The sequence below is a fragment of the Hypanus sabinus genome, chromosome 7 (genome assembly GCF_030144855.1).
Source record: "Hypanus sabinus isolate sHypSab1 chromosome 7, sHypSab1.hap1, whole genome shotgun sequence".
Classification (NCBI taxonomy): Eukaryota; Metazoa; Chordata; class Chondrichthyes; order Myliobatiformes; family Dasyatidae; genus Hypanus; species Hypanus sabinus.
Window position 1 is genome coordinate 144,697,399 of NC_082712.1, and position 22,517 is coordinate 144,719,915.

The window sequence follows — 22,517 nt, forward strand, 5'->3', positions numbered from 1 at the left end:
CATGCTAGGGTTAATTGGGTTTGATGGGGCAGAATGGTTCGAAGGGCCTATGAAACACTGCATTGCTAAATAAATAATTAAATAGATAGATAGATAGATAGATAGATAGATAGATAGATAGATAGATAAATAAATGTTTGTTTGCCAGCATTTCACAACAAAACACTGATGGTTTTCATGCTTCATATATTTCTTTGCTTATTACTGGAAAGTCCTATACAAGTGGAGAAGAACTGATTCTGCAAGCAATCAGTATGGTTCTAAGTATAGTTGTGCAGAAGTCAGCAGGATCAAATAATTAAAGTGATTCTGCTCAGCAGCAAGTTGTTTGAAGACGAATGGTTGAAATGTCTGAGAATGTGGAAGACACATTGTGCAACATACTTAGGACAGCTGAATTTGCTCTGCAGTTGGATGAGTCAACTTTGCCAGGCAACAAATTTTTGCTTCTTGGTTATGCTTCCTTCATAAAAGATAAAAGCGTGGTTCAAGAGTTGTTACTTACAAGGGGTCTACGACAGATATGAAGGGGGAATCAATATTTCAGGCTGTTCAACAACTTATCAAAAGAGACGGACATTCCATTCACCAACATTCTTATACATCATCACTGACAGGATGCCACCGTGGGGTTATTACTACTTCCATGAAAAAAGATGGACCAAATGCATTTGCTATTTATTGTGTAGTTTATAGATAACAACTTGCTGCAAGGAATCTAAATGATTAGCTGCAGAAATCATTAAATACTGTTACAGCACTAAATAAAATCAAGTAGCACGTTCCCAATTCTCAACAATTTATAGAGCTTTGTATAAGATTTATGAAAAATGTGAATGGTTCTCAAACCGAAACTGCACGAGATGCTTTTCTGCACTTTTTGAAACTGCGATAAAATTCTTTGAAGACTTGAATACTTCATTCTTAATCAACTGGAGATTATTAGGCATGACATTACTTATTTTTCAGAATTATTCACAGAAGTTTAATGAAATCAATATTCAATTGCAAGGAAATGATGTGAATCTTATCAAAGTCAAATCATCTCCTCATTCCTAACCAAGATACCACTATTTCAGTACAAAATTGGCTGTCACAATCTTTCCAATTTCCAAGCCGCTCTGAGTTGGAAGAGAAAGAAACAATATCAGATGATGATCTTCATGAATACTGTGCCCACCTGGGTAAGCTGCAAGACATGTCAGAGAGGTTTCAGGATCTTCTCTCGATCCAAGTTCCAGACTGGGAAATAAATATATTTCTGAACATTTGTAATGAGAAATTAACAGGAGGGATGGAGGAAGAACTGGTGTCACTGCAAAATGACTTTGAACTGAAGCCGAGATTCAAAAAGTCGTATCAAGACTTTGCTTGCAGAAAGAAAATTCTGAACTCTATTCTGCACTGTAGAAAAAGGTCAAGATGTTCTTTATTGCCTTTCCAAAATCATATTTAGAGAAGCATGGTTTCAATGTGGTCGCCCAACTTCTTTCAAAGCAATGGAACAGACTACAAATTACTGAATGTAGTAATCTGAGACGCCTGCTGACAGACATTCAGCCTGATGTTGAGAAGCCGATATCACTGAACTAAAATGTTGATGAAAATTGTTTTTACTGTAATTAAAGAAATAATTTTGTTGTTTTAAATAGATTTGAACAACATTTGTAATTACATGTCCCTGCTTTGAATTTGCAATTTCTATTTTCTTTCTCTGTGCACTGCAAATCAAAATTCCTTATAGATTTTATGTGATGGCCAGAAAGGGAGAGGATAGCAATAGGGATGTAGTGTGGGAGCCAAGGGGGCAGTAACCCAAAAAAGGTTGGGAACCACAAATCTGCAGCAATGATTCTGAATCTATGGCAACTGGGGAATATAAATTCAAGTAATTAAATAAAGGGCAATTCAAAAAAAAAGCTAATCTCAGATTGGTGAAATTAACAGCTTGGCTTTTGAAAGCTCATCCAGTTTGCCAAACAAGAAAATTATATGGTCAGATCTCCAGACTTACCAAAGTGATTGAGACTTAACTACCCTGTTTAGGGGCAATTATCATTGAACAGCAAATGCCAGTAAAAGTCCACTTTCTGTGAACAAATAACAAAAAATCTCCCAGGCTGATGATAATCTTGATGCACTAACATCTTCCGCCAATTAGTCAACCAGAGTTTCTGTTCGATTCCAGTTCCAAGTTTTCCAGAGGAACTGCATTACTGTCATGTGAATTTTATCAACTGCTGACTGAACCAAGTCCAATGGCATGTGGAGCATTCCAAGACAAAGATAAGTTATCAGTGAAAATATCTCTTTAATGAATGTTAAAAGCTCAAGGATCAAAAGTACAAAATCAACATAATTACACATCCAATAAATTTTCTAATAGTACACAATTTAAATCCAGAAAGAAGCATCACACTAAAGGTTTACTAACAACACATACTTGTGCTGTGCAAAATCGGACAAAAGCTAAACTGTTCTCCTAAACGTACAAATGGGCTACACATACCAGTTCATGAATTTCACTGTGAAACATGGAGTGTACACCAATGATAAATGGAGTTGGTGAGCTTAGTACTTCCAAAAGCCGTGCAGGGAGAATCGGAATGTAAGGGTAACTGGGGAAAAACAAAAAGGAAACAGTAGTGGCAGCATTAATCACAACTTGCAGGAAAAAAATCTAGTCAATTTATTTTCCTCTGTGTGCACTTAGTCAGTAACCCCATGGGCTGTTCTATTGACAGATTTTAATAAATAACAGATCTAAAAATATAAGCTCAGCTCCTTCACAGAATTATTGCTAATAAAATGATTTGCCGACCTACAATTTACATATTTAATTTTAAATAAATGCAAATAAGAAAGCAACTGCAACATTCTTGGTTCAATTAGTTAAGCTTATAAGTTTAATAAACTAAAGTTAAATGAAACCATTTAATAATGAAAACTAGAATTTAAGCTAAAGGAAATACGATATTGCCTGACATTCTCCTATAATAACAGAAAAGTAAAAACATATCCCATTTAATTGACAACCAGGATTGAAACAACGAGTTCCTTTCTTTAAAGTTTGTAAAATATTACAGTAAAGTTTTTGAAATTAAACATTGCCTAATTCTTACAAAATATGTATTTTACAACAAAACAGACTGCCTTCCCTCTCTGTTTAACCTCAAGGAATTTCAGATATTTACAGTCTAATTAATATTAAGGCTGACTAGTTCTGATACAAGAATAGCAAATAGGGAAGCAGTGCATGTCATGAGGCAACTGTGTTGCAGGATGAGATTCAAAGGACTGAATGAGCACCTTTGATGATATTTACTATGACCTTGCCCAATCACCCATAGCTCCACACACACAGATGACCACAATGATCCTTAAGGGGATCTATTCTCTTCTGAGTTACCCCTTAGTTCTTTTATACTTAACAAAACTTTTGGATTCTCCTTTACCCTATCTGCCAAGAATGTATACTTTTTGCCCTCCTGACATCCTTCTTCCGTGTACTCCTACATCCCTTAAACTTCACAAGGAATTTGCTTGATCACAGCTGCCTATCTCTTGAGAGCTACCAATTTCTTTTTCCCGACCATAGTCTCAATATCCCTTGTTAAGCAAGGTTCCCAAATCTTGAGAACCTTTCCTTTCAACTCTGAGAGGAACATGTCGACCCAGAACTCTCCCTATCTCACTGTTCTAAACCTGCCACTTACCAGATGTGATTTTACCTGCTAACAACCTCTCCCAATCTTAGCCTCATCCTAATTTAGTACTTCATCCTATCTTTTTCTAATTTTTCACATATTTTTACTCAGAGATGCAGCATAGAAACAGGCCCTGAGCCCACACAAGCCAGTTACACCCATACGACCAATTAATCTACTCACCCTCATGTCTTTGGAATGTGGGAGGAAACCAGACTACTTGAGCGAAACCCATAAAGTCATGGGAAGGACATACAAACTCCTTACGAACAGTGGCAAACTGAACCCAGCTCAGTGGTGCTGTTGTACAATATTAAGGACTACATTGTCTTTACATAACTATTTAAGAAACAATAAAATTATGGTTACTGGTCCCAAAGGGCTCCCTGATGACCCTTCAGCCACTTGTCCAGCCTCACTTCCCAGATGAGGCAGATGATTGCTGCTCCTGCTCTTTTGATGGGAGCACTGGTTACCCTCTGTACTACACTTTTGTTCAGTTCGCAGTAAACATTTCAGCTCTAAATTCACTGCCTTGATAAATGCTGTAAACTAATTTACAGATAAACTGGATCTACAAATTGTTTTATGCATGTACAAGGACGTGTACAAAGAATAAATTGCATGTAATTTATTGATATAATAAGAATTAAGGTCTCACCTATACTTCAAAGGGAATATTAAAGCCTCTAGTGCTCTAGATGCTTCACCGAGCCTCTGATAGCTAGTTGAGTGAAAAATAATTTTGTTTTCTGTAAGCATGGCACAGAAAAGGCTGAACACTTGCTGGATCCCTTTAAATAGAAAAATAAGTCAATTAAAATGACATTGCAACTCAAAATCTTTTCATCCGTTTATGGCCTAACTTAGTATCAGGAATATTAAGTAAATTGAATACAAGTCAACTTTCATGAACCATTACACACTTGTAGATTAATAAATAGATTTTGTAGGTTCTTTATTGCAACCCATACAAGATTAACAATCAGCAGTTCATTTGTCCATTTTAGCTTTCTCAATTACATATACTTCAAAGAATATATAGTGTACTAATTATTATACTCCAATACTAACATTCACTAACTGGTTCAGTAAATTCAATCTACTCAATTCTTGTCTGGCCAACATATGATTATTTCTAAAATGCATATATTTTACTTAATACCCTTAAGTTGATTATGAATTAGCTTTAAATTTTGTTTTAGCACATTCACCCAGGTTGCAAGAGGGGGCATTTAGGAAGCAAAATTAATAATGCAGGGCAATAGCAGCGGAAGTGTATTGAAAATGGATAGAGTGTACAAGCATAAGAGTGCACCAGCAAAGTGACAGAGTTAAGAACATTGCTAACATAAAACAAAAAAAACAAGAAATGGCAAATACAGCTGCCACAAAATTTGCTTTGTAAAATAATTTCACTGATGTGAGTGAAAATGGAAATAATTTAATTACATTTATTGTATCATGCATGTATGTGAATGTCCATGTACAGCATGTTCCCCAACTCTTCTGAGAACTTCTGACTCATAACTACAAACAGCAAGTGTATTTGTGATGAGAACCTCAAGGTCTTACATCAGCATGGTAGCAGCACACTACCCGACAAACTATCAATCCACCCACACCCCATCTGTGAAAGAATTTGCAGTTCTCACCCAGCCTCACTAGCAACGTCAGAACTCACAATTCTGAAGTGGAAATATCATCCTCTCACCTGCAGGACTGGGCTAAAGTTAAATAAAATTATTGCACCCTCATCCAAAGTAAAAGTGGAAGAGCTAGTAGAAGAACTAAATCCATAAAAACTGATAGCATGGAGCTAATAGAAAAGTTGGCAGCACGTAAAGTAGTTGTATCATCAGGGCTCATTGGAAAACATCCTAGAATTCTGCGGAACAAAAGAGACAACTGTGAGAGTACCAATTTCCCAATGCTCTTTAAATAAAGGTAGATGGGTGGACAACTAATGAATGACAAATATTACTTTCTTGTTCAAAAAACAGCAAGCTCAACGATGCAGGCCTGTTACCTTAGTTTCAGCAATAGGAAAGGAGTTAAGAAAGAAGAAGTAAGAAGAAACAAGGCAGAGAAAAAATATGTTGTTCTAAATTGGCTACGCAATTAGCAGCATCTGCTTGAATGAATGCAAATATTAATGAAAGTGACAGGTGGTTGAGAAAGGAGTTAATAGGATGTGCACAATTCTGGGCTTTATCAACAGAAAGATAGTGTACAAAAACACAGTTGTACTAAAATTTCATAACACTAGTCCAGTCCCAAGTGAAGTATGATGTTCAATTCTGACTGTCCCAATGTAGAAAAGTTGCGAATACCTTAGATAGAGTACAGAAAAGATTTAAGAGAACAGTTCCTGCAAAGGGGGATCACAATTCCAAAGACAGAGCATCTGGGACTTTTATTTATAGAAGGCTGAACTGTAACATATGAAATGATGAGGGATCTGAATAGAGTGAACAGTCTGATGCCGTTCACATTGGTAGAGGAATCACAGACTAGAGGCAAAGATATAAACTAAAAGTGATGGGAATTAAAAGTAACACTAGTAACTTCTTTTAATTTATATACACCATGCAGTTACAACTGGAATGCACAGCCTCAGATTCCATTGTGGCCTTCAAAAAGAAACTGGCTAAGTCATGGGAAGGAAACATTAGCAAAGCTAAGTGGGGGGGGGGGGGGGCAGGGGAACAGCAGGGGGTAGAATTGATGAGGGGCTCAAGATGAGAACTAGTAAGACCATAAGACATAATCAGATTTAGACCATTCAGCCAACTGAGTCTGCTCCACCATTCGATCAGGACTGATCTATTTTTTCCTCTCAAACACATAACATTTGATGCCCTTACTAATCAAGAACCTATGAACCTCTACTTTAAATACACCCAATGTCTTGGCCTCCACAGCCGTCTGTGACATGGAATTCCACAGTTTTGTCATCCTCTGGCGAAAGAAATTCCTCCTCATCTCTGTTCTAAAGGGACTTCTTTAGTATTGATATGATGAACCAAATGGCCTCCTTCAGTGCTGTGAACATTCTATGGTTAGAGATGAACACAGTTATATTTAGGGTGTTATTTCTACTTCGAGTACCAAAAACAACTGGATACAAATAAATAACACGAAGAAAAAAAACTATGATACTAAACATAAATGATTTACTTTCAGAGAAAAAAATTTGCATTTTTGCATTAAAAGATGAGCACTTTATTTAAAGGCACCTATTTTGTGCTTTTTAAATTTACCTCCATTAGAAAGCAAACTATCACGGAGCTCAGATTTGTCTATGCTGTAAATTGAAATGAATGCCAAAATTCATCATTACACACATTCCATTTAAAGTATGCAGAGAACTACCCACAGATCCCTGGAGGCAGCTTTTCCTATGTTTTGAATAGAATCCAATGTGTTTTTAATTATATTCTTAATAGTGAAAATACAAAATAAGCAGTACACAAAAACAAACCTGGCCAAAACAAAATATCACTGGGCTACCTTTTAAAGCCATTGTTCACGAATGTTATTTTGGAAAGTATTGATCACAATGTCCCTAGTCCACATTTCCTGAAGCATATCATGTGATCTGGCATTGATCATGTGTGTTTCCTGTTTTGCTTGTTGCAGCTGACACCGTAGAGCAGCCCATTCCATGTTAAGTGAATAATACACCTAAAAATGATCCTCCTTATTGACCAGCAGCATTTTTATCACCCAAAACAGCATATTGGAGAACTTTCTAAAAGATTTATAATTTGGGATGAGAGTGCGAAAAGAAAAAATACTATAAACCAAGTAATACTACACAATTACAATCATTCTTGTCAACCAAATCACCTTGATTGCCATTTATTTTTCTGTAACCCAAAACTGCTTGTGATAAAGGTGACAGCAATTATTTGAGACTTTTTCCAAATAGGAACAATGAGCATTTGTACATCAATTGCTATTCAATTTAGAAAATATTTACATTCTGCTTTAAGTATCAGTCTTCCATTCTCAGGTGTTGTGCTGTGTTGCCCAGTCTTATAACCCTAATTTATTGATCAGTCTGCCGTTTCATATAAAATAAGGATCACCTTTTAATTAAGTTCATTTTCATAAAGATTCCAAAGAGACCTAAGCTGATCATCATTTTCATTGTCTAATATATTAACCAATTAACTTTTTCTTCACACATTAATTACTCTGGTATGCAAAATTCTTGATTTTGACTATTTTACAGCAACAGATCATTTACCTCTTGTGTTGATGATAAAGAAAATAAATCATGATTTTAAGGTTATTAACTTTCCAATTTGCCTGTTGTCAACGGAGTACCTTTTAAGATATTGTACCTTGCTTCTGCAAGAGTACAGTCGGCCCTCCGTATCCAGGGGTTCCGCATTCGCAGATTGACAATATTTGTAAAGAATATTCTGGTAAGTTCCAAAAAGCAAAACTTGAATTTGCCACGCGCCGATCACTACGCTGGAATCCACACGAATGAAGCGATGTGAAGGCATACCCTGCTGTAGCCTCCTGCCATTTCACAGATCCTCAGTCTCTCTCCAGCACTGGTCGTTTGAGCATTGTTTGCCTTGCATCTTGTTTGTTCGCTCGCTAGTTGTGTTATGAGCAAGAGAAAGGAGTTTAAGACTAGCAAAGGATGGCTGGCTAGTTATGTAAAGCGCAAGCCTCAAGAACTTAAAAGATCACGGGAGAATCGGCATCAACTGATGCCAAGGCAGCATCAGCATTTGTTGTGATGGAAATGAGAAAGATTCTTTGGGTCTCAAAGGCAAGTGCTCTGGGCAAACACTGTTAATAATAAGGAGTTTATTTACAAGAGGAGCAAAGGCTTGGGAACAACACAAGTAGCTACAATATTCACACAAACGCGCTTAGAATACAGGAACGTGGGAAAAGTCGGGTCGGCAGTACAATACACGGGAAAAAGGTGTGGGGATAGAGTACAGGTACAGGCACGGCTCTTTGCTAAAGGGACAATAAATGTTCCCACAACCCTATTCAATGCACACCTTACCACGCGTCTCCAGCACTTCAGCCTGGAGTGAAGAAGGATGGTCCCTCGAGTATGGCAAAAAGAGAGCGAACCAAGCACATGAAGCACCTTTTAAAGGTCAGGGGGCTGGAGAGTCCAGCCCAGGTGATTCACCAGGAGGCCAATGGCTTGGTGTTAGATGCCACCCCACCCGGGATAGGGTTCCCCTTGTCCTTACCTACCACCCCACCAGCCTCCAGGTCCAACGTATAATTCTCCGTAACTTCCGCAACCTCCAATGGGATCCCGCTACCAAGCACATCTTTCCCTCCCCCCCCTTTCTGCTTTTCACAGGGATCGCTCCCTACACGACTCCCTTGTCCACTCGTTCCCCCCATCCCTTCCCACCGATCTCCCTCCTGGCACTTATCCTTGTAAGCGGAACAAGTGCTACACCTGCCCTTACACTTCCTCCCTCACCACCATTCAGGGCCTCAGACAGTCCTTCCAGGTGAGATGACACTTCACCTGTGAGTCGGCTGGTGCGGTATACTGTGTCCGGTGCTCCTGGTGTGGCCTTTTATATATTGGTGAGACCCAACACAGACTGGGAGACCGTTTCACTGAATACCTATGCTCGGTCTGCCAGAAAAAGCACGATCTCCCAGTGGCCACACATTTTAATTCCACGTCCCATTCCCATTCTGATATGTCTATCCATGGCCCCCTCTACTGTCAAAATGAATCCAAATTCAGATTGGAGGAACAACACCTTATATACTGGCTGGGTAGCCTCCAACCTGATGGCATGAACATTGACTTCTCTAACTTCCGTTAATGCCCCTCCTCCCCTTCTTACCCCATCCCTGACATATTTAGTTGTTTGCCTGTTCTCCATCTCCCTCTGGTGCTTCCCCCCACCCTTTCTCCTGAGGCCTCCCATCCCATGATCCAGTTCTGTATCACTTTCGCCAATCACCTTTCCAGCTCTTAGCTTCATCCCACCCCCCAGTCTTCTCCTATCATTTTGTATTTCCCCCTCCCCCCACTACTTTCAAATCTCTTACTATCTTTCCTTTCGGTTAGTCCTGACGTAGGGTCTAGGCCCGAAATGTCGACAGTGCTTCTCCCTATAGATGCTTCCTGGCCTGCTGCGTTCCACCAGCATTGTGTGTTGTTGTTTGAATTTCCAGCATCTGCAGATTTCCTCGTGGTGCTAGATGGGTTAATCCAATTAAGATGGTCAACGGTTAAGTGTGCATTGATTAGTTGGGAGGGGTGAAATGTTGGCTGGCAGGTGGTGTGACTTCCGACCAGGTGAGGGCAGTGCTGTCACGTGACAGGCACGGCTCTGTGAATACAGCTTTTCCAGAAGAGCTACAATGGTTGCGTCTGTACTGAACATGTACAGACATTTTTTTCTTGTCATTATTCCCTAAACAATACGGTATAACAACTATTTACATAGCATTTAGATTGCATTAGTTATTATAAGAAATGTAGAGATGATTTAAAGTATACGGGAAGATATGCATAGGTTATATGCAAATACTACGCCATTTTATATAAGGGACTTGAGCATCCGCGGATTTTGGTATCCGCGGGGAGTCCTGAAACCAATCCCCTGCAGATACCAAGGGGCGTCTGTAATTATAAATATACAATTGCCAATATACACCACTCCAATATAGATAATATACTTTGATGCTATAAAGTTGGAATCTCCATTATTAACCATATTCAATTTTAAACAGTAATAGAGGGCCTAGGGATATATCTAACATTTTGAAGTCATGAGCCAACATTGCCACCAAACATGTTTGTTTCTTCAATGTTTACTCAACCTCTTCATGTTGCTGAAAGGGCAATTAATTTCCTGTACTAAGTAACATTCATCCATCACAATTATCAACAAAATGCTACAAACCCATCAACAGATCAAATTTTTCATCTTTAAAAATATTAACAGCATCCTGCTGATAGCAGAGGCACACAGATATATCCATGAGAAATTTATTTGGAAATAACTTCCGTTTCCTGACTTAAACGTTAAAAATCTAAAGGACATGAAATAAATTTATAATCTGCCTAAACAATTTTGATCATTTTATGTGCTATGTTTTTAACATTATCTGTGAGCATAGAAATGATTCTATTTAATTAATGTAATGTTATAAAAACGTCTTAAAAGGTGATTTCTAAAGGCAAAACTTCCAAAACCATTGTCTAGAATTTAAAGTATGAAATTAACAACTTTAAAGAAAAATTTGTGCAATCTTAAAAGGTTTCAAGCTGAAGAATGTTCATCTGATAATTTAAGAAATGCTGGAAGTAACAATATTCACCACTAAGCAATAAGAATCCAATCTAACCAACACAATTCCCAATCATATGAGCATAGCCACTGGGCACTGCTCATGGCTGTAGTTGTCCTTATATGACAGAAAAGGAGCAAAAACAAAGTAAACAGCTTGAGCAGGAGAAATTAGCCTTTTCGACATATGTAACTTATCAAAAGTGCTAGGAAATATCTCAAATAAGGCACATTCAATAGATATGCAAACAATTATAAAAAGGTTTGCCAAAACAATCTAAGAACAGTTCAAGATCTCTGAACAACTGACCTCTAAGAAGGAACTCAAGCACATTGTATGAAACAACCAAGCATAATTTATGGTTCAACCACTGACACTATCCATCTCTCTGGCAGCTGCCTGAGGCAGATGCAGAATATTCACAGGTTTGCTGCATTTTTTTTGTCTTAGTGTTGATTCCTTCTTATTCACTTCATCAGAAGACTGCCTGCTTCCACTTCAAAACATCCGACTTTTGTATCCCACTTTAGTTTGTGTTGGTAGTTAAAATTTGGGCAAAGTTATCTAATCCCATTCGCTCAAGTTTTCTAATCCCATTCGCTCATCACCTCTGCCTCACTAACCTCATCCCTCTTTTTGTATTATTCTAATCTTGCTAGCCTTCGTAATATCCAGATTCAATTAACTCTAGTCACAACTTAGCTTTCATCATTCTCTCCTTAACAACCTTGGCTTCAGCTTCCTAAGGCTTAAAGCACAATAGTTCTGCTCCTAAACTATCACCTTATTTTCCTTAAAAATAGATCTTTAAAATCAAATTGTAATTTGGTAAACCAGGAATATGAAACTAAACAGTGCACAGAATAAGAAATATATTTATTCTGGTTTAGTAGGCTTCTCATGAGCGGAGAAATTCACAAGACTTGAAACTTATTTGAGTTTAAATGAATGATATATGATTGCATTGAAACATACAAATTTCCTACGGGACTTGACAAGACATGAGTAAAGTTCTATTTCCCCAGCTGAGCTGTTGGGTACTAACAGGTCATAGTAGCAAAATAAATGGATGGCTTCTCTGTGCAGAGGTGGAAAGAAATTTGTTTTAATCAGGATTCACTAACCAAGACAGTTGCAAAGCCTCCAGTACAATTTTTGGAAATTAATAGAATCAGGATATATAGGGTTTGAGCAGGAAAGTGGCAGTGAGATAAGAAAATAATCTCACCGAACGGTACGACCAGTACAGGTGGTCAAAAGGCCAACTTCTTTTTTCTTTAATTCTGATGTCGCTGCAGTGCAAGCAGATAATAAGATGCAAAGCCACAACGAGATAGACTGAGGTCAAGAGTCTATCCTTATTATACTACAGGACTGTTTATAGTCATGACAGTGTAATAGAAGCTGCATTTGAACCAGGTAGACATAACTTTAGACCTTTGTATCTTCTCCTTGAGGTGAGGAGAGAGAAGAAAGAACATCCAAGGTAGGTTTGCTGATGTTGCTGATTTATTGAGGCAAAAGAAGTGAAGACAGAGTCCAATGATGGGAGGCTAGTTTTCTTGATGTGCTGAGCTGTGTCCATAATTCTGCAGCTTATTGTGGTCTCGGGCAGAGGAATTGCCATATACTAAGGCATAATGCATCTGGTTAGGATGTTTACATAGAACACCACAGCACAGTACATACCCTTTGGCCCACGATGTGGTGCAGACCACACAACCTATATCATTATTTGCTGGCACTATATTTTCGTTATATAACCATATAACAAAAAGTTGGTACCAGCGAACAATACAACCAACAGTGATCTCCTGCACACAGTTCATGAAACTACATCATTTACTTCTTTTTTCTTTCAAACACAATTCTACTATTAAGCTGGTTGTGGTTAGAAACTACAACTTACATTTGGTGTGTGTTTTCTCGCCAATTGATTGATAACCATATAACAATCACAGCACGAAACCAGGCCATCTCGGCCCTCCTAGTCCGTGCCGAACTCTTAATCTCACCTAGTCCTATCTACCCGCACACAGCCCATAACCCTCCACTCCTTTCCTGTCCATATACCTATCCAATTTTACCTTAAATGACACAACTGAACTGGCCTCTACTTCTTCTACAGGGAGCTCATTCCACACAGCTATCACTCTCTGAGTAAAGAACTACCCCCTCGTGTTTCCCTTAAGCTTCTGACCCCTAACTCGCAAATCATGTCCTCTCATTTGAATCTCCCCTACTCTCAATGGAAACAGCCTATTCACGTCAACTCTATCTATCCCTCTCAAAATTTTAAATACCTCGATCAAATCCCCCCTCAACCTTCTACGCTCCAATAAATAGAGACCTAACTTGTTCAACCTTTCTCTGTAACTTAAGTGCTGAAACCCAGGTAACATCCTAGTAGATCGTCTCTGCACTCTCTCTAATTTATTGATATCTTTCCTATAATTCGGTGACCAGAACTGCACACAATATTCTTAATTCGGCCTTACATTTGCCTTGTACAATTTTAACATTACATCCCAACTTCTGTACTCAATGCTTTGATTTATAAAGGCCAACGTTCCAAAAGCCTTCTTCATCACTCTATCTACATGAGACTCCACCTTCAGGGAACTATGCACTGTTATTCCTAGATCTCTCTGTTCCTCTGCATTCCTCAGTGCACTACCATTTACTCTGTATGTTCTATTTGGATTACTCCTGCCAAAATGTAGAACCACACACTTCTCAGCATTAAACTCCATCTGCCAACGTTCAGCCCACTCTTCTAACCAGCATAAATCTCCCTGCAAGCTTTGAAAACCCACCTCATTATCCACAACACCTCCTATCTTAGTATGATCGGCATACTTACTAATCCAATTTACCACCCCATCATCCAGATCACTTACGTATATTACAAACAACATTGGGCCCAAAACAGATCCCTGAGGCACCCCACTAGTCACCGGCCTCCATCCCGATAAACAATTATCCACCACTACTCTCTGGCATCTCCCATCTAGCCACTATTGAATCCATTTTATTACGCCAGCATTAATACCTAACGACTGAACCTTCTTAACTAACCTTCCATGTGGAACTTTGTCAAAGGCTTTGCTGAAGTCCATATAGACTACATCCACTGCCTTACCCTCGTCAACATTCCTCGTAACTTCTTCAAAAAATTCAATAAGGTTTGTCAAACATGACCTTCCATGCACAAATCCATGCTGGCTACTCCTAATCAGATCCTGTCTATCCAGATAATTATTAATACTATCTCTAAGAATACTTTCCATTAATTTACCCACCACTGATGTCAAACTGACAGGTCTATAATTGCTAGGCTTACTTCTAGAACCCTTTTTAAACAATGGAACCACATGAGCAATACGCCAATCCTCTGGCACAATCCCCGTTTCTAATGACATCTTAAAGATCTCCGTCAGAGCTCCTGCTATTTCTACACAAACTTCCCTCAAGGTCCTGGGGAATATCCTGTCAGGACCCGGAGATTTATCCACTTTTAAATTTCTTAAAAGTGCCAGTACTTCCACCTCTTTAATTGTCATAGGTTCCATAACTTCCTTACTTGTTTCCCACACCTTACACAATTCAACATCCTTCTCCTTAGTGAATACCGAAGAGAAGAAATCGTTCAAAATCTCTCCCATCTCCCTCGGCTCCACACATAGCTGACCACTCTGATTCTCTAAGGGGCCAATTTTATCCCTCACTATCCTCTTGCTTTTAATATAACTGTAGAAACCTTTTGGATTTACTTTCAACTTATTTGCCAAACCAACCTCGTATCTTCTTTTAGCTTTTCTAATCTCTTTCTTAAGATTCCTTTTACATTCTTTATATTCCTCGAGCAATTCCTTTACTCCATGCTGCCTATATCCATTGTAGACATGCCTCTTTTTCCGAACCAAATTTCTAATGGTGCTTTCAAACCTTTAACCTTTCCTTTCAACCTAACAGGAACATAAAGATTCTGTACCCTCATAATTTCACCCTTAAATGACCTCCATTTCTCTATTACATCCTTCCCATAAAACAACTTGACCTAATCCACTCTCTCTAAATCCCTTCGCATCTCCTCAAAGTTAGCCTTTCTCCAATCAAAAATCTCAACTCTTGGTCATGTCCTGTCCTTCTCCATAATTATATTGAAGCTAGTGTTACTGTGATCACTGGACCCGAAGTGCTCCCCAACACATACATCTGTCAGCTGACCTATCGTATTCCCTAACAGGAGATCCAACACTGCCCCATCTATAGTCGGTACTTCTATGTATTGTTGCAAAAAACTATCCTGCACACATTTCACAAACTCTAAACCATCCAGCCCTTTTACAGAATGAGCTTCCCAGTCTACGTGTGGAAAATTAAAATCTCCCACAATCACCACCTTGTGTTTACTACAAATATCTGCTATCTCCTTACACATTTGCTCTTCCAACTCACGCTCCCCATTAGGTGGCCTATAATACACTCCTATCAGTGTTACTACACCTTTCCCATTCCTCAATTCCACCCAAATAGCCTCCCTAGAGGAGCTCTCTAATCTATCCTTCCAAAGCACCGCCATAAGATTTTCTCGGACAAGCAATGCAACACCTCCTCCTCTGGCCCCTCCTACTCTATCACACCTGAAGCAACTAAATACAGGAATATTTAGTTGCCAATCACACCCTTCCTGCAACCATGTTTCACTAATAGCTACAACATCATAATTCCAGGTATCAATCCACGCTTTAAGCTTATCCACCTTTCTTACAATGCTCCTAGCATTAAAATAGATACATTTAAGATACTCTCCACCCCCTCCTCTCTTTTCATCCCTAACAATGCATTCAAATTTATTATCCTTTTCATTCTTCTCCCCTATATCTTCGGGCTGTGCGCATCCCTTCTCCATCACCTGCCTTTCCTCCCTCACACACTGTCTATTTACTTGCTCTACTGGTGAACTAACCTCCTCTCCCATAGTTTCCTCAAATTGATTCCCGCCCCCCCATCTTACTAGTTTAAAGTCTGCCCTGTAGCCCTAGCAAACCTCCCCACTAGGATATTGGTCCCCCCAGGTTTCAAGTGTAACCCGTCCTTCTTGAACAGGTCACACCTGCCCCAGAAGAGGTCCCAATGATCCAGAAACTTGAATCCCTGCCCCCTGCTCCAATCCCACAGCCACGCATTCATCCTCCACCTAATTCTATTCCTACTCTCACTGCCGCGTGGCACAGGCAGTAATCCCGAGATTACTACCTTTGTGGTCCTTCTTCTTAACTGCCTTCCTAACTCCCTATACTCTCGTTTCAGGACCTCTTTCCCTTTCCTACCTATGTCATTGGTACCTACATGTACCACGACCTCTGGCTCCTCACCCTCCCACTTCAGGATATCTTGGACGCGATCAGAAACGTCCCGAACCCTGGCACCAGGGAGGCAAATTACCATCCGGGACTCCCGATCACCTCCACAGAACTGCCTGGCTGATCCCCTGACTATCGAGTCCCCTATTACTATGGTCCTCTTTCTTCTATCCCTACCCTTCTGAGCTACAGGGCCGTCCTCTGTGCCGGAGGCCCGGCCACTGTCACTTCCACCATAAAGGCTGTCCCCCCAACAGTGACCCACCTTTCTGCCTCCCATGGCCCCGGAGTGACCACCTGCCTGTAACTCCTCTCTATCACCTCCTCACTCTCCCTGACCAGGCAAAGGTCATCGAGCTGCAGCTCCAGTTCCCTAACTCGGTCCCTCAGGAGCTGCAGTTCGGTGCACCTGGCGCAGATGTGGACGTCCAGGAGGCTCGGAGACTCCAGGACCTCCCACATCCGACACCGAGAACAACAAGCTGCCCTCACACTCATACTTCCTGAAAAACTGAAAAATAACAAGAACTAAAAGATAAGCCTACTGTGCCCTCTTCCACCTAAGCCCCCTGAGCCCAAGCCCTACACTCTGCTCCCGGCTCACTCCACTGCCCGCAAACGAAGCTGCCCGCTTCTTAAGGCTGCGTTCTTTTTATATCTTCCCTCCTTCCCAGGCCTCCTCACGCGCCTGCGCAGTCCCGCCTCTCAGAACTCCGATCTGAGACGCAATTGGACAATTTGAAAATGGCCGCCGCCGCACTTCCTCTCAAAGCCTCGCTGTCCTCTTCTGGCGCTTTGCGGTCTCCAAGGGAGGTTTGGTGCGGTATGCGCAGCATGGAGGATGGGAAACCTGGAGATAGGGCACGAGCCCATGATCAACTCCACTGCTTCTCTCCGATTAAGGTGTCAAGCAAGGTTGAAGTCCATAAGACCATAAGACATAGGAACAGAATTAGGCCATCTAACCCATCAAATCTGCTCTACCATTTAATCATGGCTGATCCTTTTTTCACTTTTTACAGCCCTACTCTCAGGCCTTCTCTCCATAACCTTTGATGCCGTGTCCAATCAAGAACCTACCAATCTCTGCCTTAAATATACCCAACGACCTGGCCTCCACAGCTGACCCTGGTAACAAATTCCACAAATTCACCACACTCTGGCTAAAGGAATTTCTCCATATCCATTTTAAATGGAAGCCCCTCTATCCTGAGCCTGTGCCCTCATATCACAGACTTCCCCCAACATGGGAAATATCCTTTCCACATTTATTCTGTCTAGGTTTTCAACATAGAAAGAAACATAGAAAACATAGAGCACAATACAGGCCCTTCAGCCCACAAAGCTGTGGCAAACCTGTCCCTGCCTTCGAACTACCGAGGCTTTACCCATAGCACTCTAGTTTTCTAAGCTCCATGTAGCCATCCAGGAGTCTCTTAAAAGACCCTATCGTTTCTGCCTCCACTGCCACCGCCGGCAGCCCATTCCACGCACTCACCGCTCTCTGTGTAAAAAACTTACCCCTGACATCTCTGTACAGTACCTACTTCTAAGCACCTTAAAACTATGCCCTCTTGTGCTCGCCATTTCAATCCTGGCAAAAAACCTCTGACTATCCACACGAACAGGCGAAAGGTTTCAATGAATTCAATAAATTCAAGGAATTTATCCTTCTAAATTCCAGTGAGTACAGACCAAGAGCCAAACTCTTATACGATAATCCTTTCATTCTTAGAATCATCCTTGTGAACCTCCTCTGAATATTCTCCAATGCCAATACATCTTCTCTTAGAAAAGGAGCCCAAAACGGTTCACGATACTCAAGGTGTTTCCTCATCAATGCCTTATAAAGCCTCAGCATCACGTCCCTGTTCTTATATTCCAGACCTCTTGAAATGAATGCTAACGTTATGTTTGCCTTCCTCACCACCTACTCAGCCTGCAAGTTAACCTTTAAGGTGTTCTGCACAAGGACTCACAAGTCCCTTTGCATCTCAGATTTTTGGATTTTCTCCCCATTTAGAAAATAGTCTACACATTTATTTCTACCACCAAAGTACATGATCATGCATTTTCAAACACTGTTATTTTATTTGTCATTTTCTTACCCATTCTCCTAATCTGTCTGAGTCAGGGGTCGGCAACCTTTTAGCCTCTGTGGGCCGGACCGCATATTAATGAACGGACGATGGGCCAGATGAATGCCGTAAAAATCTTGAAATATGGGAGTTATCATTAAGTACATCTAGTTATGTTTTGCCTCAAGTTAATGAATAACGCACGCTAGAAAATCATTTGTGCTTAAGGTTGCCTACCCATGGTCTAAGTCCTTCTGCAGTGTACCGGTTTCCTCAACACTACCAGCCGCTCCACCAATCTTCGTATCATCTGCAAACTTGGCAACAAAGCCATCTATTCCACCATCTAAATCATTTATATACAGCATAAAAAGCAGTCTCCACACCGACCCCTGCTGAACACCGCTAGTCACTGGCAGCCAACCAGAAAAGGATTCCTTTATTCCCATTCACTGCCTCCTACCAATCAGTCAATGCTCAAACCATGCCAGTAACGTTCCTGTAATACCATGGGCTTTTAACTTGGTAAGTATCCTCAAGCGTGGCATGGGTTTTCTGTGCTGTCAGACTGTGTTTGACGGGTCTTTCTTTCCTTTTCACTGGCTGCGGTCGGAGGAAAGAGTAAGAGTCTTAGGATCCACATTGCAAGGATTGATCAGTAATGCTGTGGACTCATTTCAGAGACTTTGAGGTTTATGTTGCATATGTTCCTGGGTTCCGATTACTCCTTTTTTTTTGCTGTTTTTGAGCAGTTTGATTCAGACAATCAAAGTGGACTGAGGTGCTTTGGTGAAGAATGCCCATGCGGCAGCAGTGGACTAGCCACTGAATACTACTGGACTCCTGGTTTGATATTTGATATTCTATGTGTTATTCAATTGCTTTATGCCATTTGCACAATTTGTTCTTTATTCTTGCATTGGGTATTTGATAATTTTTTTGAATGGGTTCCTGCAGGAGGATGAATCTCAAGAGTTGTACAGTGTATACATACTTTGATAAGAAATGTACTTTGAATCTAAGATAAATCTATCCCTCCCCTCCTATATAGCCCTCTATTTTTCTATCATCCATATGCCTACCTATCTAAACTACCCCTAATGTATCTGCCTCTACCACTTGGCAAGGCATTCCACACACCCACCACTCTCTAAAAAAATTTACCTCTGACATCTCCCCCTGTACTTTCCTCCAATTATTTCAACATTATGCCCCTTGGATTAGCTATTTCTACAGTGCGAAGAAGTTTCTGGTTATCCACTCATTCTAATTATCAAATCACCTCTCACCCTCCTTCACTCCAAAGAGAAAAGCTCTAGCTTGCTCAGACATCCTCTCCAGGCAGCATCCTGATAAATCTCTTCTGCACCCTCTCTAAAGCTTCCATATCTTTATTATAATGAGGTGACCAGAACTAAACATAAACATAAACTGAGCTTCTACAGTCAATCACTTCACAATTTTACAGATTGAATTCCATCTGCCACTTCTTAGCGCAGCCCTGCATCCGATCAATGTCCTGTTGTAACCCACGCCAACCTTCTACACAATCCACAACTCCTCCCATCTTTGTGTCCTTGGCAAACTTACAAGCATACTATTCCACTGCTTCATGGAAGTTATTAATAAAAATGTGCAAGAGTAACATTTCCAGAACAGATCCCTGTTGAACACCACTGTACACCGACCTCCAGGCAGAAAATGTTTCATCTCCAACCATTCTCTGCTTTCTGTGGGCAAATGAATTCTAAATCTACACAGCCAAATTTCCATGGATCTTACTCTTCCTGACCTTCTGAATGAATGAACCATGAGAAGCCTTATTAAATGCCTTACTAAAATACACTTACACCACATCTAGTGCTCTACCTTCATCAATCTGCTCAAAGAATTCAATCAAGCTTCTGGTTAAGATGGTGCTAGCAAACAACAATTCCTAGGACATCTTGCAGATAGCCAATCTCTTAAATTATTTCACTTTTTCTATGCTTCTGCTTGCTCTTTTTGTCTTGATTATGTTTCAGACATTGTTGGAGCCGTGACATGCAGTTTGGAGTTTGATTGAGTGATCTGGCGCTCTGCTGTCCCTGAAGAGGACTGCGAGTATAGCTGCCTCATGTAGAAGACTAGAGACAGGACATGGAGCTATGATCAACTCTATTTTGAAGCTTCGAGGAAGATTGAAGCATCAAGGAGTATATGGAAGTGGTCAGCGTTCATCCTCCATGGAGGTCACTGGTCAATGGCGCAATGGTCATTAGACCGTAGGACAGGGTAACAGTGTTCCTTCTTCGCAGAAGGACTGAGCTCGAGTGAGCATTCTCCTTGGTTCTGATGGAATGATGTTTTCAAAATTCTGAGACTTATGTTTTTTTTGGACTGTAGTTTATATTGCTCTGCTTTAGTTTTTCTGTGTTTTATTTCTTGTTGCCAATTGGCAGGTTGAGGTGGGTTTTTGTGTGAGGGAGAGGTTAGGGATTTGGGGTCTGATGTTCTTGTTGGCTTTTCTGTGTTGGTGATATGTTGGTTTTGGTGTGGGGGAGGAGGGTTAGGGTTTTAGTGCTGTTAGCACTGTTCACTATTGCAGGGGAGTGGGTTGGGGTTTGATGCTGTTGCTTCTTTTTGCGAGGGAGGGGGTCGGGGTTTTGGGGTTTTTGATGTTCAGGTTGCTGCCTTCTGGGTGAGTGATCTGTTGGTTTTTGTGCGAAGGAAGAGTTGGGTGCGAGGTTGGTGTCCCAGCTGCCATTTTCCATGTAGGCAATCTGTTAGATTTTTTGTGCGTGGGAGGGGGTGGGAGGTTTGTTTCTTTTTCCTTTTCGGCAGGAAGGGTGGATGCTATCTTTTCTTTCAATGACTCTCGTGGTTTTACTGTATTTAATAGCTATCTGGAAAAGACGAATATCAGAGTTGGATTGCACATGCATCCTTTGACAATAAGATGAACCCTTGAAACTTATGCGACATCACCTCCCCCTCACTAAGCAATGCCGACGATATCTAATCATGACTTCTGGCTGTTCACCCTTCCACTTTAAAATGCTGTGGACCTGATCTGAGATGTCCCTGACCCTGAAACCTGAAGCAACATAATACCTGAGAGCCTCTTTAATGTCCACAGAATTTGCTCTCTGCTCCCCTAACTACTGAACTATTGACTGCACTAGCGTTGCTTCATATTTGTCAATTTCATCAACTTTGCCTCTAACCGCCAAGCCACCCTACCCTGCACTTGATCCATTCCAGACCCCTTCACCCCCTTACTCGATCTCTCTGTCTCCATCTCTGGAGACAAACTGTTGGCTAACATCGTTTATAAATCTACTGATCCCCACATATTCTTGACTATACCTCTTCCCAGCCTGTCTGCTGTAAAAATACTACTCCCTTTTCTCAATTCCTTTGTCTCCATCCCATCGCATCTATTCCCAGGATGTAGCTTTCCTTTCCAAGGCAGCAGAGGTGTCCTCCTTCTTCAATGAATGGGGCTTTTTCTGCTCTACCATTGCTGATACGCTCAACTACATCTCCATCATTTCCTGAACATCTGCGCTCACCACATCTTCCCGCCCTCAACAATGATATAGCCCCTCGTCTTTTATCCACTATCCCATAAGCCTCCACATTCAGCACATCATCCTACCACCAAATAAATTTTTACCCCTCCCCCCACCAGCTCTCCAAATTGCCACAAGGATCGCTCCTTCCATGATTTCCTTGTCCATTCAACTCTCCCCTGGCATTTATCCCTGCAAGCAGCCAAAATGCTACACCTGCCCATTCACCTCCTCACTCACTTCCATTCAGTCATTCCACGTGAGGCAACACTTCACCTGAGAATCTGCTGGGGTTGTCTATTGTGTCTGAGGCTCATTGTAAGTTGGGGTCTGCCTCATCAAGCATCTCCGTTCCATCTGCCAAAGATGGAACTTTCCAGTAGCCAAACATTTTAATTCTGACTCCTATTCCTGTTCCAACATACCCAGACGATGCTGCCCTCAGAGTGGAGGAGAAACACCTTATATTCCATTTTGGTAGCCTCCAATCTTAAA

General features: G+C 40.8%; 1 protein-coding gene across 4 annotated transcripts in view; it reads right to left on the bottom strand.

Annotated features, from left to right (window-relative positions):
• The window catches only part of sbf2 (SET binding factor 2), a 507,247-nt gene that overhangs the window by 252,300 nt on the left and 232,430 nt on the right, over positions 1-22,517 (bottom strand). For all 4 annotated transcript variants that reach the window (XM_059975882.1, XM_059975881.1, XM_059975879.1 and 1 more), the window contains 2 exons: positions 4,369-4,501; positions 2,510-2,618 (listed from right to left, as the gene is read on the bottom strand). In XM_059975882.1, the coding sequence (XP_059831865.1) occupies positions 2,510-2,618; positions 4,369-4,501 (242 nt within the window). The remainder of the gene's footprint in view (positions 1-2,509; positions 2,619-4,368; positions 4,502-22,517) is intronic.